The 25,416-nt window shown below is 35.0% G+C and overlaps 1 protein-coding gene and 1 non-coding gene across 4 annotated transcripts in view; one reads left to right on the top strand and one right to left on the bottom strand.

Moving 5' to 3' along the window:
• LARP1B (La ribonucleoprotein 1B) overlaps positions 1–25,416 on the bottom strand; it is a 103,869-nt gene that overhangs the window by 21,998 nt on the left and 56,455 nt on the right. The window contains exons 12-15 of one of the 3 annotated variants that reach the window (XM_069493555.1): positions 16,417–16,540; positions 4,785–4,820; positions 2,809–3,020; positions 2,242–2,348 (exon numbers count right to left, since the gene is read on the bottom strand). In XM_069493555.1, coding sequence (XP_069349656.1) covers positions 2,242–2,348; positions 2,809–3,020; positions 4,785–4,820; positions 16,417–16,540 — 479 coding nt within the window. The remainder of the gene's footprint in view (positions 1–2,241; positions 2,349–2,808; positions 3,021–4,784; positions 4,821–16,416; positions 16,541–25,416) is intronic. The other 2 variants (XM_069493550.1, XM_069493552.1) reach the window with 2 other exon arrangements.
• On the top strand, positions 7,032–7,138 carry LOC138399192 (U6 spliceosomal RNA). Its single transcript, XR_011236092.1, has one exon. It is a non-coding gene; the product is annotated as a U6 spliceosomal RNA (small nuclear RNA).

Raw genomic sequence — 25,416 nt, 5'->3', positions numbered from 1 at the left:
GCAACCAAGTAGTAGTTGGTTGGTAGTTAAATAGATAAATAAACTGTGGTATTATCCAGACAATGGACCGTTTCAGTGGTAAAAAAAAAATGAACTATCAAGTCATTAAAAGAAATGGAAGAAATTTAAATGCATAATACTATATGAAAGAAGCCAATTGAGAAGGCAACATACTGTATGATTCCAACTATATGACCTTCTGGAAAGGACAAAACTATGGAGACAATAAAAAGATCAGTGATTGCCAAGGGCTCAGGGGAGGAAAAGATGAACAGGCAGAACACAGAAGATTTTTAGGGCAGTGAAACTATTCTGTATGATACTATAATGGTGGACATAAGAGTTATTATACTCTTGTTCAAACCCATAGAATGCGTAACACTAGGAGTGAACTCCAATGGAAACTTTAAACTTTGGCTGATAATGCTGTGTTAATAGTCGGTTAACAGACTATAACAAATGTACCACTCCAGTATGAGATATTAATAGTGGGAGAGGCTGTGGTACAGGATCAGGGGTGGAACTCTCTGTATTTTCCATATAATTTTGCTATGAACCTAACACTGCTATAAAAAATAAAGTCTATTTTTAAAAATCCATCGCTCATTACTGTATATTCTTGTGTGTCATCCTTGAATTAAGCTCCAAAAAGGTAGGGACCATATTCATCCTGTTCCCCACTCCTATATTCTCAGTGCCTAGAAAAATGCCTAACACATTGTAAGTTGCTGCTTTCTTGACATATTTTACTTGCAGGGGATGGTGAGGTGGTGGCTGGGAATAAATCATTATATATATTTATTATTAACAGCAAAAGATAGGTTGGGTACGGTGCTCACGCCTATAATCCTAACACTCTGGGAGGCCGAGGCAGGAGAATTGCTTGAGCTCAGGAGTTCGAGACCAGCCTGAGGAAGAGCGAGACCCATCTCTACTAAAAATAAAAAAATTAGCCGGGCGTGGTGGTACATGCCTGTAGTCCCAGCTACTCTGGAGGTTGAGGCAGGAGGATAGCTTGAGCCCAGGAGTTTGAGGTTGCAGTGAGCTATGATGATGCCACTGCACTCTACCCAGGGTGAAAGAAAGAGACTGTCTCAAAAAAAAAAAAAAAAAAAAAAAAGTAAAAGATATAATGTGATAAAATATGAATCTTAAAATTAATATCTTCTTACCTAAATGTTAGAACTAAATGTTCTATTCTAATTAAACTGTTACTGACTAAAATTTTTTTACCATTCTGTTGATCTCTAAATATGCTGTTCCAATTAAAAAATACTCTGGGAAAGAAACGTAAAATCATTTAGACCTCAAAAATAACTATTGGTATACTGCAAGTGTACAGAAGAACATACAGACATTTCATCTTTTAGGCCCAGTATATCTAATGAGAACAATGTAAAAGTACCAAATGAGTATCACTGAGAAGACAGATTTCAAGATTTTTATATCATGATAAATTCTCTAGCATTTCTTTTCATGAAACTAATCTTTCTCTGCTAGCAAACAGCGAAAAAACATTTTCCCCAAGTTTTCAAATGGAAAAACAATCACGTAATCATTCTGAAAATATCTACTATAAACACAAGACAGGTTTTTAAGAAACACAAAGCAATGAGGAGTAAATCACTTATGTATCCCCTCTACAACACAAAATATACCATATTGCTTTGCACATTACTAGCACTCTACAAGGTTTGTTCTGTCATCTCTTTTAAGGTAAATAATAGTCTCTGTTTTTTAAATTAGAGCTAAAAGAAAAATATACTTCCTGCTAATAATCGCCTAATCTAAATCATTTCCCAAAAAAGGAAAATACCCAAAATAATAATGTGTTCTGTTTCCATATTCTTTATATAGTTTGAGCTATTTGTTTAGCACATTAATTCCCTCAATAAATATCTACTAAGAACCTACTAAACGTCACTAAGACTCTGGGATCTTTGGAAAGATAATAACTGTTACAGACCTAGACCTAAATAGCTTCTAAATCTAAGAATCTACATTTGTGAAAAATAATTTAAATAGAGGTAAAAAACACAACTGTCCTGCTGAATTGTTGTTTCCTTAATGCACTTATAAAACTGTCCTGCTTATTTTCCCTTCTTTGGCTTTTTACTATTTTCATTGTTCTATAATTTGCTAACATATTAATTTTTAAATGTTTCAAAATATCTAATTAGTAATTATTTTCAAGAAACTTCAAATCAAGAACAAAAAAGCAATATTTGATAAATATGGTACCTGACAGAGGATGTTCTTGGCCCATGATCTCTGGAATCCATTACCCAACCAACATGACACTCTAGAGGGGGATTTGTACTATGCCTTGTTTTTCTCTTTCTTGGACTCTAAAGAAAATAAAGTCAAGCATTGCAATTACTTTCAGTAGTGTAAACTTCACAAGTAAATTAAAACCCTCTGACTTTAAACCAACTCAAACATTTTCATACTGTGTGTGGATGACACATTGTGAAATCACATGAAGTCATAAAACTCAACCACCTCATATACAAGTTACAAAACTTAACAAAGAAGGCCTTTTGCTAGGTTTGTAACATAAGGACGAAAAGTAATTCATCTTAGTATGATTCTTTATTATACCTTCTGATTGTCTTTACTTATACTACTCAATTGTAAAGAAGTTATTTCTTAAACTGAGAAAACATCACTATGGTAAAATACTATTTTTTAATGAATTCTTACAAGTTAAAATATACATATTTTAATGTGATAGAAACTAAAAAGTCTCATTTTGTAATGTCAAAGGATACAATATGCAGGCTATATACTCCTGGTTGTTTTGTGTACCTTTACATCAATGGCTTTTGGTTCTTTAACAACAGGATAAAATCTTGGTGTTTTGTTAGGATCTTGTAACCTGGGTGTTCGAGGTGTTTTGGGTGTCCTTGCAGGATGAATCCTAGGAGATTCTGGAACTGCTGTGGGCAACGAATGGGCCATTGTTGCTGAAGTTATTTCTGAAACATCAAACAGCTTCTGAGCTAATTCATCAGTCAAATCTGCAAAATAAAAAGCTCTTGAAATTATTTAGATACTAGGAAGATACTTTACTTTGAGAATAAGGATAATTCTGAAATTCCCCAAATTCAAAGGCTTTTTGCCTAGAAACATATTGAATATATAAGAACAAAAAATAACAAATACTTAACCATCACCTAGATTTACAAAATTTTAATTTTGTTATATCTGCTTATGACCTTTTTTTCCCCCGAAAAAGAAAGGCTGAAGCTTCCTGTGTAACCTTCCCTAATCCCATTTCCCTCCCACTTTCCTTCCCTAGAGATGAATTTGGCATTTTTATCTATTATTACATGTATGTAATAATATTATTTTCCATAATTAGCTTTATATATGTGACATCATACTATATCATTTTATAAACTTTTTCATTTTTTATTCATATAGCTCTAATTTTGTTCATTTTCACTGAATAGTATGCTACTGTACAAGTATATGAAAATGTATCCATTTTTCTACAGAGATATTTATGTTATTTCATTTGTGGTTTAATCAACAATGCTGCAATGAATATTGTTGAACATGTCTCTTTGTACAGGTGTAAGCATTTCTTTCAATATAAACATACCTAAGTGGAAATGCTAAGTCAAAGGACATGTGCATCTTCTGACTGACTACTGACTGCCAAATTGGTTTCTGTAGTGGTTTCACCAATTTGCACTCTCACAAACATCATGTGAGAATTCCGGTGATCTCACATCCTGGTCAAGATTGGAATTTGTTCAGCTTCTAAAATATTTTCTATCTCATGTAATTTAAATAATATTTGCATTTCCTTAGTTGTTACTAGTGAAGTTGAACATTTTTTTTTTTTTGAGAGGGAGGTAGAGTGTCGTGGCATCAGCCTAGCTCACAGCAACCTCAAACTCCTGGGCTCAAGCGATCCTCCTGCCTCAGCCTCCCCCAAGTAGCTGGGACTACAGGCATGTGCCACCGCACCCAGCTAATTTTTCTATTTTTTGTAGAGACAGGGTCTCACTCTTGCTCAGGCTGGTCTCGAACTCCTGACCTCAAGCCATCCTCCCACCTTGGCCTCCCAGAGTGCTAGGTGGCGTGAGCCACCATGCCGATCCAAGCATGTTTTCATATATCTAGTTGCCATTCAGAGTTCCCCTTTTGTGAGCTTGCTATTAATATCCTTTGACTATTTTTCTATTTGATTGTTTACTTATTAATTTGTTCATAAAAATGTATGGTAAGAAACTAACTATGCCAGCAGATGAATCAAGTGATAGTGACAAAAATATAGGCTCTATTTCTAGATAATTTTATGGTTTTTCTTCAGATTTATCAACTTTTGATTCATAATCTTTTGTTTTTCACTGAACAAATATTAAGTGTCTACTATCTGCCAAGCACTATCCTAGACACAAGTCTGTAAAGTCAAAAGTGAACTTACCCATTTGCCATTTCCTCTCCCAATCCATTTTTCGCACTGCTACCAGAATGATTACTCTGAGGAGCAAATCTGATCTTTCCACATTTCTACTTAAAAATCCTTCATTTCCCCTTATCTCTAGAAGAAGCTGAGGCTCTTTATCATGGCATGTGAGACTTTCTTGATTTTGCCTCATCTCTTGTCTTCAATCTTGGTGACCCATATAGCACCAAATCACTTGTTGTTCCTGTTTCCTGGCTTCGTAACTTCTCATATGCTTTTTCCTCTGTGTGAAGTCCCTTTCCTGCATCTTTTGTACACCAAGTGGAACTCATATCCTTCCTTTAATAGTCAGCACAGATGTTACCTACGCTGGGAATGTGAAACATTCCTGGAACACCTCCTCCCAACAGAGTTAATTAATTCTTTTTTTGTGCTATCTCTGCATTTTATCCATTTATTGTTTCATTTATTAAATTAAAATTTATTTTCTTACATATCAGCCCATTAAATGCCAAGAGCAAGTCTCATTACTTCCCTGAAAGCAACAGCCACAATCTTATTGAATGCTAACTAGTGCCTACCTTCCATAATAACTAGGAAAAAAATATATCCTCACAAAGGAATGCTAAACTTAATTGAATTGTGTTAATACTGTTTTCCTTGTAGCAAAAAGATATACAATCTTAAGGATAAAAATATGAGCATATATTGAAAAATATGTTTAATCCAGGACCTTTGAAAAATAAATCTTCAAAGATGTAAGAGCAACAAAAGCCCAGAAAGAGTACCTAGATTATGGTCTGTAAATTCCATTTCCCACTGATCAGTCTGGTCAAGGAAATAAAATCTGGAGTAGAAAATGTATAATCTAAGCCTGGGAAATCTTAAGCCACAAAGCAATGAAATTAAAAAATAAAAAATACTAGCATAGGTCAAAGAACACAGGAGCAACTTTGGAGGTCCCACCAGTCAAATATAAAGCAATTTGATCACTAAAAACAATGACTGAAATGGATTAGACACATCAAAAATTAGTTCCATGAGTTTAAAGTACTGTCATGAAGGTCTATGCATTTATAACAATACTTTTAAAACACAATCACATCTGGAGTTTGCTAGGGCACCAACTCATTATTTTGAAAACTGAATAAAAAGAAAGAAGCAAGCATTTATCCTTCCTTATATGTAAAAATTAAATTTCAGGCTAACCAAAGAGTTGATGAAAGAATATTATTCTTTAGGGAGGAATTCTAGGTAAGAAATGCAGAAGGAATGATACAATTAGAAGATCACTATTTGCAACTCTACTGAAATATAGGATATCTAGGGAATATTTATCAATAGCTGCTAAAACCATTTGGTAAGAAGTTGAAGGGAAACTTTATAATGAATGGATAAGTCTGACAACACCTGAACCAAATCATCAATCATAATATCAGTAAAAGTGAGACAGACATATTATAATACCATAGGAAATAAATAACTCTTCCTAAGGAATATCCTTGCCACCAAAACCTTAATATACTCAATCCTCTACTTCTGAATCCTCTGTATTACTACTTCATTAGAAATATAGGAGATAAGAGAATATATTAAATGATATGAAGAAGATACAATTAGGTAAATCTAGATCATAAGAAATCCTAAGGCAAATTAACCAGTTTCTTCAACAAATCATTAGCATGTAAAAACAAGAGAAGAGGAATGATTATAGATTAAGAGTGACTTAATGGTATATCAATCAAATGCAATGTAATTGTTTCATCCTAATTCAATCGAACAATTTGAAAAAGATATATTTTGGACAATCTGGGACTACTAAATGTAAACTGGGTAATAGATGATATTAAAAAATTATTTCTAGTTTTGTTATATGAAGTAATGGTACTATGAAAATTTATATAAGTGTATATTTTTGTAAGTCTTTATCAGCTTGCAATATACAATGAAGTATTTCCAGAAGAAATTATATGATTTGAGAATTCAATATAAAATACCAGAAATAAGTTAGGAAGAAAGATACAGATAAAAAAGAATATCAAACTATTAACAATTGTTGAAATTAGGTAAGATGGGTACACGAGGGTTTACTGAACAATTCTATCTACTTTTATCAGTGTCTGAACATTTCCATAACCAAGAGTTAAGTTTTATTTCTATATTTATTCTATTCTAAGTTTGTTTAATGTGAATTTTATCTACCAATAACAGTAGATATACCAATTTTGTGAGGACTTAGGTCTATAGAGTAATTTGGTTATCTCAAAAGAAACATTTTGCACAGTTTTTATAGCATATCATATATAATTTATAATATTTTGACACAAAATTATAAAACAGTTAATTGTAAGAACAAAATATTTGTAGAAGACATTAAAATATTATTAGAAATATATATAATTAGGGAACAAGAACATATTAACATTTTTTTATCAAATAAAAGCCCAGGATGACAAATGAAAATCATCTAGATATAACTTCCTTTTATTCAAAATCATAAGACATCTCTTATATACAAATGTTCATAATAGCATTTTTCATAATAGCCAAAACTGAAAACAATCCAAACACCCATCTAATGCCAAATGGATAAACAAAATGTGGTATTTCTGTGCTCGCTTCGGCAGCACATATACTAAAATTGGAACGATACAGAGAAGATTAGCATGGCCCCTGCGCAAGGATGACACGCAAATTCGTGAAGCGTTCCATAAAAAAAAAAAAAAAAAAAGTGGTATTTCTATACTATATAATACTGCTTAGCAATAAAAAGAAGCAAGGTACTGGTATAGGATGAAGCTCAAAAATATTATGTAAGTGCAAGAAGCCAGACACATAATTGCATATCATATAACATTTCTGGGAAGTACAAAGCTATAGAGAAAGAAAGCAGATAACTGGTTGACTCAGGCTGAAGGTGAGTGTTGGTATTGACTACAAATGAGCATAAGTGAACTTTTTAGCATGATGGAATTGTTCTAAAACTGGATTGTGGTGCTAGCAATACAACTATACAGATTTACTGAAAGTATATCAAATGATATACTTAAAGTGGGTTAATTTTATGGTATGTAAATTATATCCCAAGAATGCTACAAAAAAACAAACCCAGTCATCTGCTTTTCAGGGCACTTCAATTGTGACTATCTACCTTACAGTTTTTGCTAAAAGCTTACCAAAGAATAATGATATTTCAGAGACCAGGTTAAAGCAGTGATTTTCAAAGTGTGGTACCAAACAGCACCATCAACATGACCTGGGTACTTGTTAGAAAGATTCTCAGATCCCACCTAACTTACTGAATCAGAAACTTGGTACAGAGTCCTTTAACCTGTTTCAACAAGGTTTCCATGTTCATCTTAAACATGCTACATTTAAAAACCACTGGACTTAGGGGTATGCTAACTATTTTATTACTTATCACTACCAAATCAGATCATTGCATGGCTTCATACCTGAACCATATGAGCCTTGTCCACAGTCCTTGTTGCCTTTATAAAAATAAAATTTAATATTATTCTGTTAGTGTTTACTGAAGGTCAATAATAAAAATGCCACATGAGAACTGACACTTCAGGTTTGTTATAAATAAACAGGGTTCAGCAAACTTTTTTCTGAAAATGCCAGATAGTAAATATTTTTAGATTTTTGGATCATAAGGTCTCTGTTGAAACACCTCTACTCTACCTTTGTAGCATGAAAACAGCCATACACCGTATATAAATAACCAGAATTCCAGACTGGTCCATAGCAGGCCAATGGGCCATAATTTGCTGGCCACTGAACTAGAGAAGTCAAACAGATATGGATCCAAATACTGGATTTACATATTAGCAAAAAAAGCTACTATAACTATGTTTTGTGTATTCAATAAAGTAGAGGAAAGCATGAACATATAAAAAAAGTGATATAAGCAATATAAAAGAGAACTCAATCAAGCTTCTAAAGAAGAAAAATACAATAGCTGAGATTAAAAAAAAAAACCACATTGGACGGAATTAAAAATAAATTAGACACTGTAGAAGAAAAGACTAATAACCTTGAAGACACAGAAGTAGAAATTACCTAAAACAAAACACAGAGAGAAAAGGGACTAAAACCAAACCAAACCAAGAACAGAGCAGCTGGGCACAGAGGCTCATACCTATAATCCTAGCACTTTGGGAGGCTGAGGCAGGGGATGATTTGAGGCCAGGAGTTTGAGATCAGCCCGGGCAATAACAAGACCACCCAAAATTAGCCAGGAATGGTGGTGCACACCTGTAGTTCTAGCTATTCAAGAGGCTGAGAGGGGAGGATTGCCTGAGCCCAGCAGTTTGAGGTTGCAGTGAGCTATGATGACACCAGTGTGTCTAGCTCAGACCAAAGAGCCAGACTCTCTCTCAAAAAAAAAAAAAAAAAAAAAGCAAAATAAAAGAAAAAAAAGAAAGACCAGATTAGTGAGGTAAGGGACAAATTCAAGTGGCCCTATATACATGTAATTGTTGTCCTGAAAGGGAGAAAGAGAAAAAAGAACAGGAAATAATCATTAATTTTTAATTTAAAATAACTGAACATTTTCCAAATTTGATTAAAAATATATAAACACACAGATTCAAAAAACTTAATAAGCCCCCAAAAAATAAAAATGAAAACTACACCAAAGCAATCATAATTAAAGTGCTTTAAATAGGTGGTAAAGAGAATACATTAAAAACAGCCAGAATCAACAGAAATTATCTGATCTCAACATCAGGGAAAGAACAATTAAAAAAATATTAGCCAAGCCTCAGGAACCTATGGGACAACAGCAAAAGGTCTAGGAGAAGAGAAAAAATGCAGGGTAAAAAATATTTTTGAAGAAATAATAGCTGAAAACTTCCCAAGTATGGCTAAAGACATAAACATACAGATTCACGAAAGTGGGAAAATTCCATCCAGGATAAACTCAAAGAAATCCACACCCAGACACATCGTACTCTACTTGCTGAAAACTTAAGACAAACAAACAAACAAACAAACAAACAAAAAAAAACTTTAAAGTGCCTAGAGAAAAAATGCATTACCTATAGGGGAACAATCTGAGTGACTATGAATTTCTTTATCAAAAACCATGAAAGAGGGCCGGGCGCGGTGGCTCACGCCTGTAATCCTAGCACTCTGGGAGGCCGAGGTGGGCGGATCGTTTGAGCTCAGGAGTTCGAGACCAGCCTGAGCAAGAGCGAGACCCCATCTCTACTAAAAATAGAAAGAAATTATATGGACAGCTAAACATATATATAGAAAAAATTAGCCGGGCATGGTGGCACATCCCTGTAGTCCCAGCTACTCGGGAGGCTGAGACAGGAGGATCGCTTGAGCTCAGGACTTTGAGGTTGCTGTGAGCTAGGCTGACGCCACGGCACTCACTCTAGCCTGGGCAACAGAGTGAGACTCTGTCTCAAAAAAAAAAAAAAAAAACATGAAAGAAAGAAAAGAACTGTCAATCCAGAATTCTTTTTTTTTTTTTGAGACAGAGTCTCACTCTGTTGCCCAGGCTAGAGTGAGTGCCGTGGCGTCAGCCTAGCTCACAGCAACCTCAAACTCCTGAGCTCAAGCGATCCTCCTGTCTCAGCCTCCCGAGTAGCTGGGACTACAGGGATGTGCCACCATGCCCGGCTAATTTTTTCTATATATATTTTTAGCTGTCCATATAATTTCTTTCTATTTTTAGTAGAGGTGGGGTCTCGCTCTTGCTCAGGCTGGTCTCGAACTCCTGAGCTCAAACGATCCGCCCACCTCGGCCTCCCAGAGTGCTAGGATTACAGGCGTGAGCCACCGCGCCCGGCCTCAGAATTCTTTATCCAGTGAAAATATTCTTGGCACTGAAGGTGAAATAAAGACATTCTCAGATGAAGGAAAACTAAGATAAATTATAGCCAACTAAATAAACTGCTCTAAAAGAATTGCTAAAGAAAATACTTTAGACAAAGAAAATGATACCAGAAGGAAACCTAGAACATCAAAAATGGAGGAAAAGCAAGAGAAATGGTAAAAGCTGGATAAATACAATAGACTATTCTCCTATTAGGTTCTTTAAATATACTTAATGGTAAAAAGTAAAAAATATAACATTTTCTGATGGTCTTTTCAATGTATGAAGATACAATATTTAATATGACTATTGCATAATGAAAACTCTAGAGGGGTAAGGATTCCACATTCTTATTGAAATACTGATTTCAAATAAACTGAAAAGTTATGCAGTTTGTAATTCCTATAGCAACAACTAAAAAAAATTATACAAAAAAGATATATATGTCCAAACTCACAACAGATAAATCAAAATGGAATGCAAAAAAAATTACAAATAACCCAAAGGCAGAATGGGAGAAAATATTTGCAAACCATACATCTGATAAGGAGTTAAAATCCAAAATATTTAAGGAACTCAAACAACTCAGCAGCTAGAACGCAAATAACCCAATTAAAATATGGGGAAAAGAACTTAATAGAGATTTCTCCAAAGACAACACAAAAATGGTCATCAGGGCTGGGCATAGTGGCTTACGTCTGTAATCCCAGCACTTCGGGAGGCTGAGGTGAGAGGATTGCTACAGGCCAGGAGTTTGAAACCAGCCTGGTCAACATAGCAAGAGCCCATCTCTACAAAAAAATTAAAAAATTAGCTGGCTGTGGAGGCATGCACTTGCAATCCTAGCCACACAAGAGGCTGAGGCAAAAGGATTGCTTAAGCCCAGAAGTTCGAGGCTACAGTGAGATATGATTGTACCACTCCACTCCAACCTGGCCAACAAAGCAAGACCCCATTCTCTTTAAAAAAAAAAAAAAAAAGACCAGGCATGGTGAATAAAATTATTTTTAAATGGCCATCAGGTATATGGAAAGGTGCATTGATACAGCAGCCATTGTGGAAAACAATATGGAGATTCCTAAAGAAATTTAAAATAGAATTACAATACAACCCAACAATCCCTCTTCTGGGTCTATAACCAAAAGGAAATGAAATCACCACCTCATAAATATACCTGCACTCCCAGGTTCACTGTCACATTATTCACAATAGCCAAGATAGGGAAACAACTAACGTATCTGTCCACTGATGAATAAATAGGTAGTGGTACAATAGAATATTATTCAGTCTTAAAAAAAGGCCATTTGCCACAACATGGATGAACTTGGAGGATATTATGCTAAATGAAATAAACCAGATACAGAAAGAAAAATACTGCATGATCTCACTTATATGGCATCTTAAAAAAAAAAAAAGGTCAAATACATAGAAGTAGATAATAAAACAGTAGTTTCCAGGATTGGGATGAGGGAGTGTGGGGAGATGTAGATCAAAGGATACAAAGTTGCAGATATGTAGGATGAATAAGTCTAGAGAGCTAATGTATAACATGAGGACAATAATTAATAGTAATATATTGTATTTGGTATTTCTGCTAAGAGAGAAGATTTTTAGGTGCTCTTGCCAGGAAAACAAAAGGGGATGTGAGATGATGGATATGTTAATTGAGTGGACTATCATAACTATTTCACTATGTATATCAAAGCATCAAGTTGTATACCTTAAATATATATAATTTTTAAAGAGATATAAAAATTGTAATTCTGAATCCTTGTTGGATGGTCAGAATGAAAGGAGGAAGATAGGAGTTTATTATAATTAACCAATGGGAAAATGATGGTGACTTTTGCAGGGTGACAGAAATGGAGATGGTGAAAAGAGGTTAGATTCTGAATATATTTTAAAGGGTAATAGATATAATTTGCCAATAAATAAGATATGGAGATGGAAAAACAAAGTGATCAAAAATGACACCAAGATTTTCTGACCTGTGCAACTAGAAAGATAGAGATAATATTTACAGAGATGTGGAAGTCTGGGAAAACAAGTCCTTGGGTAGGGGCAGGAATTCAGAACTTGGATTTTGGACATATGAAGTTCGATATGATTATAAAATATCCAGGTGGAACTGCTGTATACACAATTGAATATCTGTCTGGAATACAGGGTGAAAGTCTGGTCTGTACATATTAATTTAACACTCACTAGTACAATGACGCTACTTAAAACCCATGAGAACCAGGTGCTGTGATGCCTATAATCCCAGCACGTTAGGAGGCTGAGGTGGGAGGATTGCTTGAGCGTAGGAGTTCAAGACTAGCCTAGGCAACGTAGTGAGACCCTGTCTCTATAAAAAATTTAAAAATTAGCCGGACATAGTGGTGCACACCTGTAGTCCCAGGTACTTGGGAGGCTAAAACAGGATAATCGCTTGAGCCCAGAAGTTCAAGGCTGCAGTGAGCTATGATCAGGCCACTGTACTCCAATCTGGGTAACTGAATTTCTGTCTCAAGAAAAATAAAAATAAAAAAAAATAAAACCCATGGGATTTGATGATGTTACCTGAGGAGTTACTGAAGATAAGAGAAGAAATTTGATGACTGAAGCCCTAAAGCATCCAAATTTTAGAGATTAGGAAAATGGTGAAGAACTAGCAAATGAGACTCCATAAGGCAGAAGGAGAATTGAGTGAATAAGTGACCAGGAAGAAGAATGTGTTTCAGGACACAGTGATTAATTTGATCTAATGCTGATGTCAAGTAAGATAAGGATGGATTTGACCCCTCTTCAACATGGAGATCTCTGGTGGCACTATCTAAAGCTGATTTGGAACTTGAAGGGCAGAGGCCAGTCTGGAGAAAGTATAGGGGATAAACAGGAAGACAGATATTTAAGACAGTGAAAGTAAACATCTTGTTTATACCTTAAATTCCATTTTGTATAGTAATACCAACTTTTTACTAGGATAATTCTTTTATACAATTTCCCATCCTTTACCTTTCAATCTTTCTGTATACTATGACATACAAATAGCAGAGTGAATTTTTTAAGACCCAATCTAAAATTGTCTTTTAATCTGAATGTTAATCTATTCAATATTTCTTGTCATAATAATATATTGGATCAATTTCTATTTTAATTTTTTCTTTTTTCTGTTCATATTTTTAAAAGCTGAAGATTACAGCACACAAAGCAAGATTAATAAATGTTTACTTACATTTAAAAATAGAGGTGATACACACATACCCACCACCAACTGGACTAATACATAGATTTCAGATGCTAGCAAACACATGCGCAGACCTTCCAGATAGGATTTTCTCATTCTCTCCGGAGTAAACCACCATACTGAATTTTTATACTAATAATTTCCCTTACTTTTCTTTATGGCTTCTATGCGCTATGTATGTATCCATGAATTTTACACTTTATGTAATGATATTACATTGAATGAACTTCTTTGTGTCTAGCTTATTTTATACATCCTATATTTTTAGATTAACTCATTCTGTAACATGTAGCTTTAGTTCTTTCATTTTCCACTACTGCATATATTTCCTATGTATGAATATAACACACCTTATAATATTAACATATTCTATCATAAATGGGCACTTCTTAGTTTTCATCTGCTTTTTTCTATTATTAACAAGGCTGCTATAAATGTTCTCTTGGTAAACATTTGCAAGAGTATCTCTTGAAGTGAAACTGCTGGGCCATAATATGGCAGTTCATTGTGATTTTAATTGCAAATCTCAGCAAAGATAGCATCTTTTCTTGTTTATTGTCTATTTGGTTTTCCTCAAAGTGACACTGCTCTTCATATTTTGTATACTACTTTTTCTATTAATATTTGCCATTTTTCATATTGATTTCTAAGGTTTTAGATTTCTATAATGCTAATTCTTTGTTAATTTCATGCAATGTCAAATTCATCTCCTAATTTGTCACTTTTATTTTCTGTATGATGTGCTAAGGAACATTAATTCTCAATTTTAAAGTACTCAAATTTAACAAGACAAAAAAGCCAGTAATTTGACTGAACATCCTTAGTGGGACACCCTAAGAACTTTAAAGAAAGTGTAAAAATATAAAGTTTTTAAAAGTTTAAAGAACTTTAAAAGAAGTAACCTTCATTATTTAAAGTATTATTTATTGTTATTATTCTGAAACTATTATGTCATTGGATTAGCAAATAAATAATTATGTTACTGTGGTTAGGTAGAAAAATAATTTATATATAAGTAAAAAGTAACACAACTATAAAATCAAACAAGTTAAAATTAAAACCTATAATATTAAATACATGATACATAGAAAGTATCAACATGAATATATAATATATTTTTGTCTTTAAAAAATTTCCTAGCTCTCTCAATCAAAAAGGCCTAGAAACAATAATCAACTCAGTAGCAAATCTGGTGTTAACAAAGCTCAGCATTGTGTCAGCTGGCAAAATGTGAGAGTTAACAGTCCACCTCCATCATTACAGAGCAAGGAAATGAAAGATGGATTTGAAGTTAAAAGTCAATAAACTGAAAACTGGCACAAGTATCAATAATAATAACTACAACAGAGTGAAACCCATCTAATATATTTATAAGTTCACAATGCTAATTTTAAAACAAAACAAACAAAAGAACTTCAGTGGTCACCAGTGAAGGATGTCAGGGAACCAGCCAATTACTTTGAAAACTTATAAACAAAGGGAAAGAATTTAGCATTTATTCCCTTTTCTGTAAGAAATCTATCTCAGAATAAACAAAGAGTCAATTAAGGAAAGTTCTCTTCATGGAAGTATTCTACCTATTGAAGTAAGAAGTAATGATAAAAATAGAAATTATCACCATTTTGCAAGCCCTAGTGAAATAAAAACTTTACTCAATGATCATCAATGACTGCAAACATTACAAAAAGAGACAATAGAGTACTCTCTGTCTCCTGGCAAAAGTATTCAATACTACATATGACATATTCTTGCAGGAATTTGAGTCTCAATCTAATCAAGCCTCTGTATCAAACTAACAGTTATAGAAAATTCAGGACTAGAAAATAGGTTAAATGAAATCACGGGGGTGCAATCAGCGGATAGAATGTGAGAAACTCCACAGGACAAACAACCCAGTTTCTTCAATAAACTGCAAGAAATAATACATTATAACGAAAAAAATAGTGGGAGCCTATAGACTAAAAGAGACATATCAATCTACTGCAATCTATTTGAAAAAACTTAAAAAAAAGTGAATAAGGAAATTTGAACACTAGACTTTTAGTATTAAGGAATTACTGTTAATTTTAGATTTGATAATGATAGTGTTATTTATATGTTAAAAGAGCTAGCTCTTATCTTTTTAAAGACACAGAAATATATAGGGATGAAAAAATATGAATAATATAATTGGGAGCTTGCTTCAAAATGATCCAGAGGTAGAAGGAATGACTAGGGTTGAGACAAAACAAAATTAGGTATGAGATGATTGAGTGTTAAAGGTAGGTACCAGGAATATGGGGGTTTCATTAAACAATTCACTCTATCTTTGTATATGTGTGACGTTTTTTAAAGTATTTTTTAAAAACTGCCTTCAGAAAAGACTAAAACAAAATCAGTTATACTTCTCTGAAAACATCAGATTCAATTTATGAATTTCCTAATATATTTACATTCTCACACGAGCTAAGGCCTTAAACCAAAACAATGACTCTAGTGGTACATTGTAAGGATAAGCAAGTCAGTGAAAATTTTTATTTTGAGGAAAACATTCCCAGCATCTCAAAATCACATTAGATACATAAAAAACCAATCAATTCTGCCTATTTCTAAGTGAACGTCTGGTTTTGAGCACAATCTGGTGTTATAATAGAAGACTCCTAGATCAACTTTGTGATTACCTGCCTATTCAGGCAAAGTAAGAGCAAAGTGGGATTCAAACTTTGTACATTTACTGTAAGGCTATCTCACCAAATTTATGATCTATATTTTCAAGTCTCCAAAATGTTTGAAGTTCACCAAAGGATAAATAAAAGTTGAATTTTGAAATTCTAGTATTTTACCAGATGCCTAATGTTTTTCCACAAATAAAGAAAAAAAACCCCGCAATCTTTTAAAACACTTTAGTACTGCTTTAATACTATTCAGACAGTTACACAAAGCAGGTTTACATACCTTGCCTGGACTGTGAAGGTGCTACAGGAACTTCTTGGTTTGGCTCAAAAGGAAGTTCAGGTGTTAGGTTTTCAAATTGCTCTTTACTAATGAGATTTAGCTTCTTAAAGTTCTCAACTTCTTGCTGAAGTAGAATGAAGGAATCTAATTACTAAACTGGCTAATAGAGTAACCAACAGACAGTAATTGATATCAACTGCAAAAAAATGAGCTTTTTTAAAAAACAGGGATTAACTGCAGCAGAGTAAAAAAGATGTTCCAATAATCCAGCATTATATTTAATAACAATCAATATTCAGAGTCTAAAAGAGGCATAGAAAACCCTAAAATATTATGAATATTTAAAAAATAAAAAACATTATAAGGGCATACACATATATCATTATTTGTTGAGCAGTTACTTACAAGGCCACCAGAGTATTATAGAAGTGATAAAGTAATCTAATACATGGTTGCTATCCTTAAGAAATTTATAAGTTAGATGGAAAGGAAGAAATGTACACATAAAAACTAATAATATTAGGCAGTATATAAAAAGTGATATTTGTTATAAGAATTGAAATCATCAGAGAGGCATCATAGAAGAGATGAGACAAGAGCTGCTCTTGAAGGATAAGCATTTAGAGAAAAGGAAAAAGCATTCTAGATTAGGTAATGTGAGCAAAGATGAGAAACTTGGAAAAAGCAATATGCTTATTAGAAAGTAATTAAGTGAATGAGAAAATTTGCGTAGAACCAGTGGCAAAAAAACCTGATAAGGAAGTTGGAGAAAGGCACAAAAAGACCTTTAAAACTGGGTCAAATTTTCACTTCATTTTATAGTAATGCAATATATGTGATGAAAGATAAATCTGGATGGCCCCGGAGGGTCATTTCCAAACCCTTTTAGAAGCTCAGCAACAAGGAGGCTCAGTAGGTTTCAGCTGTTAACTTAAAAGAATAATAGGCCTATCACCACCTCTGGGGTTCTGGAGGCTCCTCCTTTCTAACTATTGTTACATAGTCACTTAGACGTCCCCTGCCCTGCCCTACAAATACAGAGAGCATTACAGAGGTGGAGGCCACTCTCTATTGGAAGTTCATTTGACCATGGTGCATAAAGACCCTCTATGCCTGGCCAAAGCTGTGGAATAAAAAACAAGAATTTGAGGGACTACTTACACTCTAGTATTTCTTGTAAGTTTTCCCCAATAAACCCTGTATCACATCTATACCACGTGGTGCTGATGGTTATATGCCTCTTTACAGGGCAACATCCAAAGAGAGTTTAGGCAGGTAAAAAACATAATAAAAGTATTTGTCAGATGGAAGCAAATTAAATATCATCATTACACAATAGCTGTAGCGGCTTGCTCTTAAAAGCTAACCAAACAATCTTTTCCTTTTGTCTTCAAACATGAATAGTTACTTGTCAGCTCACACTACTTATTAGATCCTGTTTGCCTTTTAAACTATGTCCTATCCTCTTTACATTAAAGTAGCTTAAACAATTACTTCACCTCCTGCCTACATACCAAAATTTCTTTCTCAAAAGTCTTCAATAAGCTCTTCAAGCTGAATCAGAATCATTATTCATTCCTCACTGTCCCTTACACCCTGCCTTGCCACAGAGCCTGCTATTAGCAACTACCAATTCAATAAATAATTATATGTTTACCATATGCCAGAGATGAACTACACAATGCTACCTTGATGGGAACACAAATAGTGTATGTTTTTATTTTTTATAACTAATTCATTAAAGTATAACATACATACACACACACTAGAGCAGTGCACAGATCTTAAGTATACATCTCAATGAGTAATCAAAAGTGAATGGACTTGAGTAAGCACCATCAGGTAAACAGATTATCAGCACCCTTAGAAGCTCCTTTCATGGCCCTTCCAATCAAGACCTCCTGTCTTTCTCCCAAAATAACCAATATGCTGATTTCAATACCATAGATGTTTTGCCTATTTCTGAACTTTATAAAAATGGAATCATAGTATATGGCTTCTATCATTCAAAATTATGTTTGTGAGATTCATCTCTGTGTATAACTATCATTTATGGTTCTATAGCAAACTACAGTCCCCAGGCCAAAGTCTATTTTTATAAAGGGTTTTATTGGAACACAACCACACCTACTTGTTTACATAACGAAGGAAGCTGGAGAAAGGTACTATAACCTATGGCTGCTTCCTTGCTACAACAGCAGAGTTAAATAGTTGCCACAGACAACATATGGCCCAGGAAGATTAAAACATTTACTATATAGCCCTTTACAAAAAATGTTTGCCTACCCCACTCTATTCTAGCATATGGATACACCGCAATTTTTAAAAATCCATTCTACTGTTAATGAGCATTTGGATCCTTTCCATATTATAGGTATTACATAGAAATTTCTATAAATATGTTTTGGTGAACAGGGACACAAATTTTTGTGGAGTATTTACTCAGGAATGGAATTACTGAATCAGGCAGTATGCTTCTATTTAACGTTTAGTAGAAAATGCCAAACATTTTTTCACAGTGGTGGTACCTTACTTACATCTCCATTAGCATATATTAAAGTTCCTATTGCTCTACATCCTCACCAACACTTGGTATTGTCAGTCCTTTAAAAGCCATTTTGATCAAGAATGAACTACTAATGTAAACTGTGAACTGAGTGATAATGATGTGTCTAGCTAGGTTCATCAAATGTAACAAATGTACCACCGTGGTGGAAAGATGTTGACAATGAGGGAGGCTATGCATGTGTGGGGGAAGAGGATATACGGAAAATCTATCTTCTGCTCAATTTTGCTGTGAATCTAAAACTGTTCTAAAAAATAAGGTCTATTAAAAAATGTTTTTTAGCCATTTTGAAAAAGACCAAACTATAGATACCACAACATCCTGGATGGATCTCAAGGACATGATGATGAAAATATACCAACCTCAAAAGGTCACATGCTGTATGATTCCATTCATATAATATTCTTAAAATGACAAAATTATAGAGATGAAGAACAGATTAGTGGTTGCTGGGGTTTAGGGATAGTGGAAGCAAGGATGTGACTCTAAAGGAGTAGCACAGGGAGATCTTTGTGGTGATACAAAGTTTGGTATCTTGATTGTGGTGAATCCACACATGATAAAAATGGCATAGAACTATACACATTTCTTTTTTTTGAGACAGAGTCTCACTCTGTTGCCCAGGCTAGAGTGCCGTGGCGTCAGTCTAGCTCACAGCAACCTCAAACTCCTGGGCTCAAGCAATCCTTCTGCCTCAACCTCCCCAGTGGCTGGGATTACAGGCATGCGCCACCATGCCCAGCTAATTTTTTCTACATATTTTTAGTTGTTCAGCTAATTTCTTTCTATTTTTAGTAAAGACGGGGTCTCGCTCTTGCTCAGGCTGGTCTCGAACTCCTGAGCTCAAATGATCCACCCGCCTCGGCCTCCGAGAGTGCTAGGATTACAGGCGAGAGCCACCACACCGGCCTACACACATTTCTTATCACACACATTTGTGGTAAGAAATGTCTATTTCCTGGTTTTTGTATTGCGCTAGAGTTATATAAGATTTAACCTTTGAAAGGAACTGGGTGAAAGGTACACAGGACTCCTCTGTACTATTTTTGTAACTTCCTGTGAATCTATAATTATCTCAAAATAAAAATTCAAAAACTTTTAAAATTGTAGTCATTCTGGTAGGTTTATGTGTTAGATCTCATTGTGGTTTTAATTTGTATTACTCTTATTACCAATAAGGCTGAAAACCTTTCATATATCTGTTGCTCTGTGCAGGTGTGGTGGCTCATACCTGTAATTCCAGCACTTTGGGAGGCAAAGCTGAGAGGACTGCTTGAGGCCAGGAGTTTAAGACCACCCTGGGCAACAATGGGAGACCCCATCTCTACAGAAAAATGTAATAATTAGCCAGGCATGGTTGTAGTCCTAGCTACTCAGGAGGCTAATGCTGGAAGATCACTTGATTTGGATAACTTCTTTTTCAGGTGACTATTCAATTCTATTGCTTATTTTTCTATAGGTTTGTCTTTCTCCTACTGATTTGTAAGAGTGCTTTATAAACTGTTGTAAATATCTTCTTATACTTTTTAACTTGCCTTTTTATTCTCTTATGGTGTCTTGATGAAAAGAAGTTCTTCATTTTAACACAGTGCAATTTATCAATCATTTCCTTCATTGTGTTATTTCCTATTTAATAATTAATCTTCCCTACTCAAAGATCATGGAGATACTATCTTCTACAAGTTTTATTATGTTGTCTTTCACATTTAGATCCATAATCCATTTAGAATTGACTTTTTGTGTATGGTATGAAATAAAGGTTAAAGGGCACTTAAAAAGAATGTGTATTCTACATATGTTGGGTGCAATGTTTTACTTATATCAATTAAGTCAAGTTTCTAAATGGTACTCTTGTTTTCTATATCCTGATTTTTTGGGTCTGCTTGCTCCATCTTGCACCTTTCTTCCTAAGAAAGGTGTGTTAAAATCTCCCACTGTGATTATGACAATGTGTCTATTTGGCTGTCAATTTTTGCCTTAGGTATTTTGAAGCTGCATTATTAAGATGCATACAAATTTAGGACACTATATCTTTTGGGGTAATGAAACTTGTTATGACTATAAATTGCCCATCTTTGTATCTTTTTATTTTTTTATATTCTTTTCTTTTCAGCAGAGAATTGAGTTTAAGCATCTTTATATCTCAAATAATTCTTTTTGCCTTAAAAATCTACTTTGGTTATCGACAGTTACACCAACTTGTTTAGTGTCAATATTTGTCTAAATCTACACAAATATTTACCCTTCCCATTGCTCTTCCTTTCTTCATCTCCAAGCTTCTTTTTGGAATCATTTCCCTGTGCCTGAAAAACTCCCTTTAGTATTTTCTTTAAAGCAGATCTGTGGACAATAAGTTTTCTCAGTTTTCATTTATCTGATATCTTTATTTTACCTTCATTTTTATACAGGTTTATTGAGAGATTTATGTATTTAATTTACATATCACAAAATTCACCTATTTTAAATGTACAATTCCATAAATTGTTTACCTTTTTTTTTTTTTTATTTTTGAGACAGGGTCTCACTTTGTCTCCTGGCCTAGAGTGCAGTGGTGTCATCATAGCTCACTGCAACCTCAAACTCATGGGCTGAAGCCATCCTCCTGCCTCAGCCTCCCCAGTAGCTGGGACTACAGAAGCATGCCATCACGCCTGGCTAAATTTTTCTACTTTTTGTAGAGACGGTGTCTCCTCTTGCTCAGGCTGGTCTTGAACTCCTGGCCTGAAGCAATCCTCTCACCTCGGCCTCCCAAAGTGCTAGGATTACAGGTGTGAGCCACCATGCCCCACCCTTATTGTTCTTTTTAAATATAAATTTATACCTTGCCTTGTTCAAGAAGGGATCGAAGAGATTTAATAATCACGTGGATATGAAAATTTGTATACAAATTAATTATAATTCAGTATGAGCTGAAAATAGGTATGTACCAGGTTAAAAATAGAATAGGAGACTGATTTCTCTGGGGTGGATGAGTGAAAAAACCATCAAAGTTATTTCCTGTAAGAGTAATATGTGAACTGGATTTTGCTATCTAAAGGATAAAAAGGAGCCTGGCAAGTAAACAATATGAAAAGATACTGCAGGCAGAGGAAATAGCATATGCAACTTGGTATTTATGGATATGAATTTTAAAGCTGAGAGCAGTAGTACAATGAAGACATATAAGTGCCAAATTCTTGTCTGCCAAAGAATTTGAACTTTATCCTGAGGGGGGTTAGGAACCACTAAATAGTATTAAGAAAAATATGGAAATAATCAGATTTATATTTTAGAAAGATGAGAGATGACATTCTTTCCCTTGGAATCACTTACTTTGAAAATAACATAAGCCTGAAACTGTTGGTGGCTATCACTGCTGCCACATGGAGAAAGTATGACCAAAAATGAAGCTAATGCAGAAGAAAGCAGATCAAAGATAGGGGTGAAGAAAAGCAAAATCATTCTTTGACACCTTATGCAAAGCCTTGTCTGAAATCAAGAATGGCTTCTTAGACTTGTAGTGAATTCCCTCATTTGCTAAGAAGGAAACAGGAAATAAGAAGGAAAAGAGGAAAGACTACTCTGACAAGAGTAAAGCTAGAAAGAGAATGAACTGGAGCCAAGAATGTACTGTAAAAATCCTATGGAGAGATGATGCACGGCAGTAGGAATGGATAGGAAAGGACAGATAGGACCTAGTGACAAGCCGTATGTTGGAGGTTAGGATAAGTTGATGGGCATATAAACAAAATAAAAAATAATAGGAGACAGGTTTGGAATAGGCTTTAATTTTTTTTTAATGGAAGAAAGAATATAAATGAGATGCTTATGAAATGTGAGACAAATTAATTGGAGAATTTAATAGGCTACTTGTTATATAGTTCTAGAGTTCCACAAAAACACTAGGCAGTCATTAGCATATAGTAAATGATTAAAAACCTAAGAGCAGATTCTGTCATTTTTGGATAAGTTATCAAAGTAATAGAGAAGTAGGCCAAGGATAAAACCAGGGAAGACCACAAACCCTTAAAAATTGTAAAATAAGGCTAGGCTCAGTGGCTCATGCCTATAATGTCAGCACTTTTGGGAGACCGAGGCAGGAAGATTGCTTGAGGCCAGGAGTTTGAGACCAGCCTGGGCAACATAGTAAGACTCCATCTCTATAAAAACTGAAAAAATTAGCTGGGCGTGGTGGTGCATGCCTATAGTCCTAGCTACTCAGGAGGCTGAGGTGGGAATTTTAATCTTCCTTCATTTGAGAGTCCTGCAGCCCTTTTTTTTTTTTTTTTTTTTTTTTTGCCTTTCATGACATTGACATTTTTGAAGAGTTCAAGCCAGCAGTTTCATTCCTCAGTTTGAATATGCCTGATATTTTCACTATTCGCCTCAGATTAAGTATTTTTGACAGGAACATCACATAGGTGACGTGCCCTCTTCAGTGCATCACCTCAGGAGACATATGGTATCAGTTACAAAATTGGTGATGTGGTCAAACTTGAGGATTTGGTCAGAATTGATGATTTTTTGGTTATTTGGTTATGATGGTGTCTACTCATTATAAAGGTACTTTTTCCCTTTGTAATCAATATGTTATCTTTGTAATGATACTTTGAAACTGTGTTCCCCAATAGTCTTTATTCAACTTTTTAGTTTCCACTGATGACTTCTGCCTGAATCAGTTATGCTTATAATAAGATGGTGATTTTTTATTTGTGTTATTTCCTCTATGTTAATTAGTTAGCATTCTTGTATTAAAAAAAAAAAAACTTTCCTCTCCATCCCATCTCCACCCCATTTTTTAATGTTTTAATTTTCTTTTTTTGTGCCAGTATGGACTCCAGAATGGATTCCTATCCATTCCTGTCATTATACATTTTGATGTTCAAATGTCTCAAATCTAGTCAGGTTGGAACTTTTTCAAGACAGCTCCTATAACTAGTATGTCCCCATCTGTTTAGCACTTTCACAATTTATGGCACAAGTGGTCTGCTTGCCTTTTTCTTTCTCTCTCTTTTTTTTTTTTTTTTTTTTTAGGCAGAGTCTCGCTCTGTTGCCCTGGTTAGAGTGCAGTGGCATCATCAAAGCTCACTGCAACCTCAGACTCCTGGGCTCAAGTGATCCTCCTGCATTAGCCGTCCAAGTAGTGCACCACCACAGGCATGCACCACCACATCTAGCTAATTTGTCTATTTTTTGTGTAGACGGGGTGTTGCTCTTGCTCAGGCTGGTCTCAAACGCCTGACCTCAAGTGAGCCACCCATCTCCACCTGTCAGAGTTTTAGGATTACAGACAGGTATGAGTCACCTTACCTTTTTTTATTATTTTGTATATTTTTTATTGTGATAAAACATACATAAAACTTACTATTTTATCTTTTTTTTTTTTTTTTAAGAGACACAGCCTCATTCTGTTGCACAGGCTGGAGTGCAGTGGCACAATCATAGCTCACTGCACCCCAGCACTCCTGTGAAGCAATCCTCCTGCCTCAGCCTCCTGAGTAGCTGGGACTATAGGCACACACCACCGTGCCCAGCTAATTTTTTCTATTTTTAGTAGAGACAGAGTCTCGCTCTTGCTCAGGCTGGTCTCGAACTCCTGAGCTCAAGAGATCCTCCCGCCTTGGTCTCCCAGAGTGTTAGGGTTATAGGTGTGAACCACCGCGTCCAACCTAAAAAGTTTTTTAAATAAATCAAGGATAATCTTTGTACCTGCCTCCGTTTTCCTATGTCTGGTCTCTTTGGTCTAAAGCCTCTCTAATATAATTTCTCCAAAAGAAATAGCTTCTAGTCTTCCACTGCCCACCAGGAATCATTTCTTTTCTCACAATCTTAGCCTCTCATTCTACAAAAATGACCTTTTATCTTCTTCACTCTCTAGATCCTCCCCCCAGTCCCACAAGCTTCCCCCATATTTCATGAGAAGGGTTAAATCATGAGAAGTAACTTCCTCCTATTTCCACCAACAAATCTACCCACCCATCTTCTACTTCTTCCCTCCAGGCAAAGAACAAGGTCACTTTGAAGGTCAATACCCCCATATCAGTGGTTCTCAATTGAGACTGATTTTTCCCACACCCCTGCTAGGTACATTTTTGTCATGGGATGGGGGTCGAGTGCTACTGGTATCTAGTGAGTAGAAGCCAGGGATAATGCCAACCACCCTGTGATGTCTAGGATAGCTTCCACGACAAAGAATTAGCTGGTTCAAATGTCAATAGTGGCCAGGCATAGTAGCTCATGCCTGTAATCCCAGCACTCTGGGAGGCTGAGGTGGGAGGATCACTGGAGCCCAGGAGTTTGAGGCTGCAGTGAGCTATGATTGCACCACTGCAATACAGCCTGGACGACAAAGTGGGACCTCGTCTCAAAAAAAAAAAATAAAAAAATAAAAAGCCAATAGTTCTGAGGTTGAAATAGTTCTGCTCTGAATCCTAGTCACTATTATAGTCTCAGGA

This window comes from Eulemur rufifrons, chromosome 18 (genome assembly GCF_041146395.1).
Source record: "Eulemur rufifrons isolate Redbay chromosome 18, OSU_ERuf_1, whole genome shotgun sequence".
Taxonomy (NCBI): Eukaryota; Metazoa; Chordata; class Mammalia; order Primates; family Lemuridae; genus Eulemur; species Eulemur rufifrons.
This window is presented reverse-complemented; position numbering and strand designations above follow the sequence as displayed.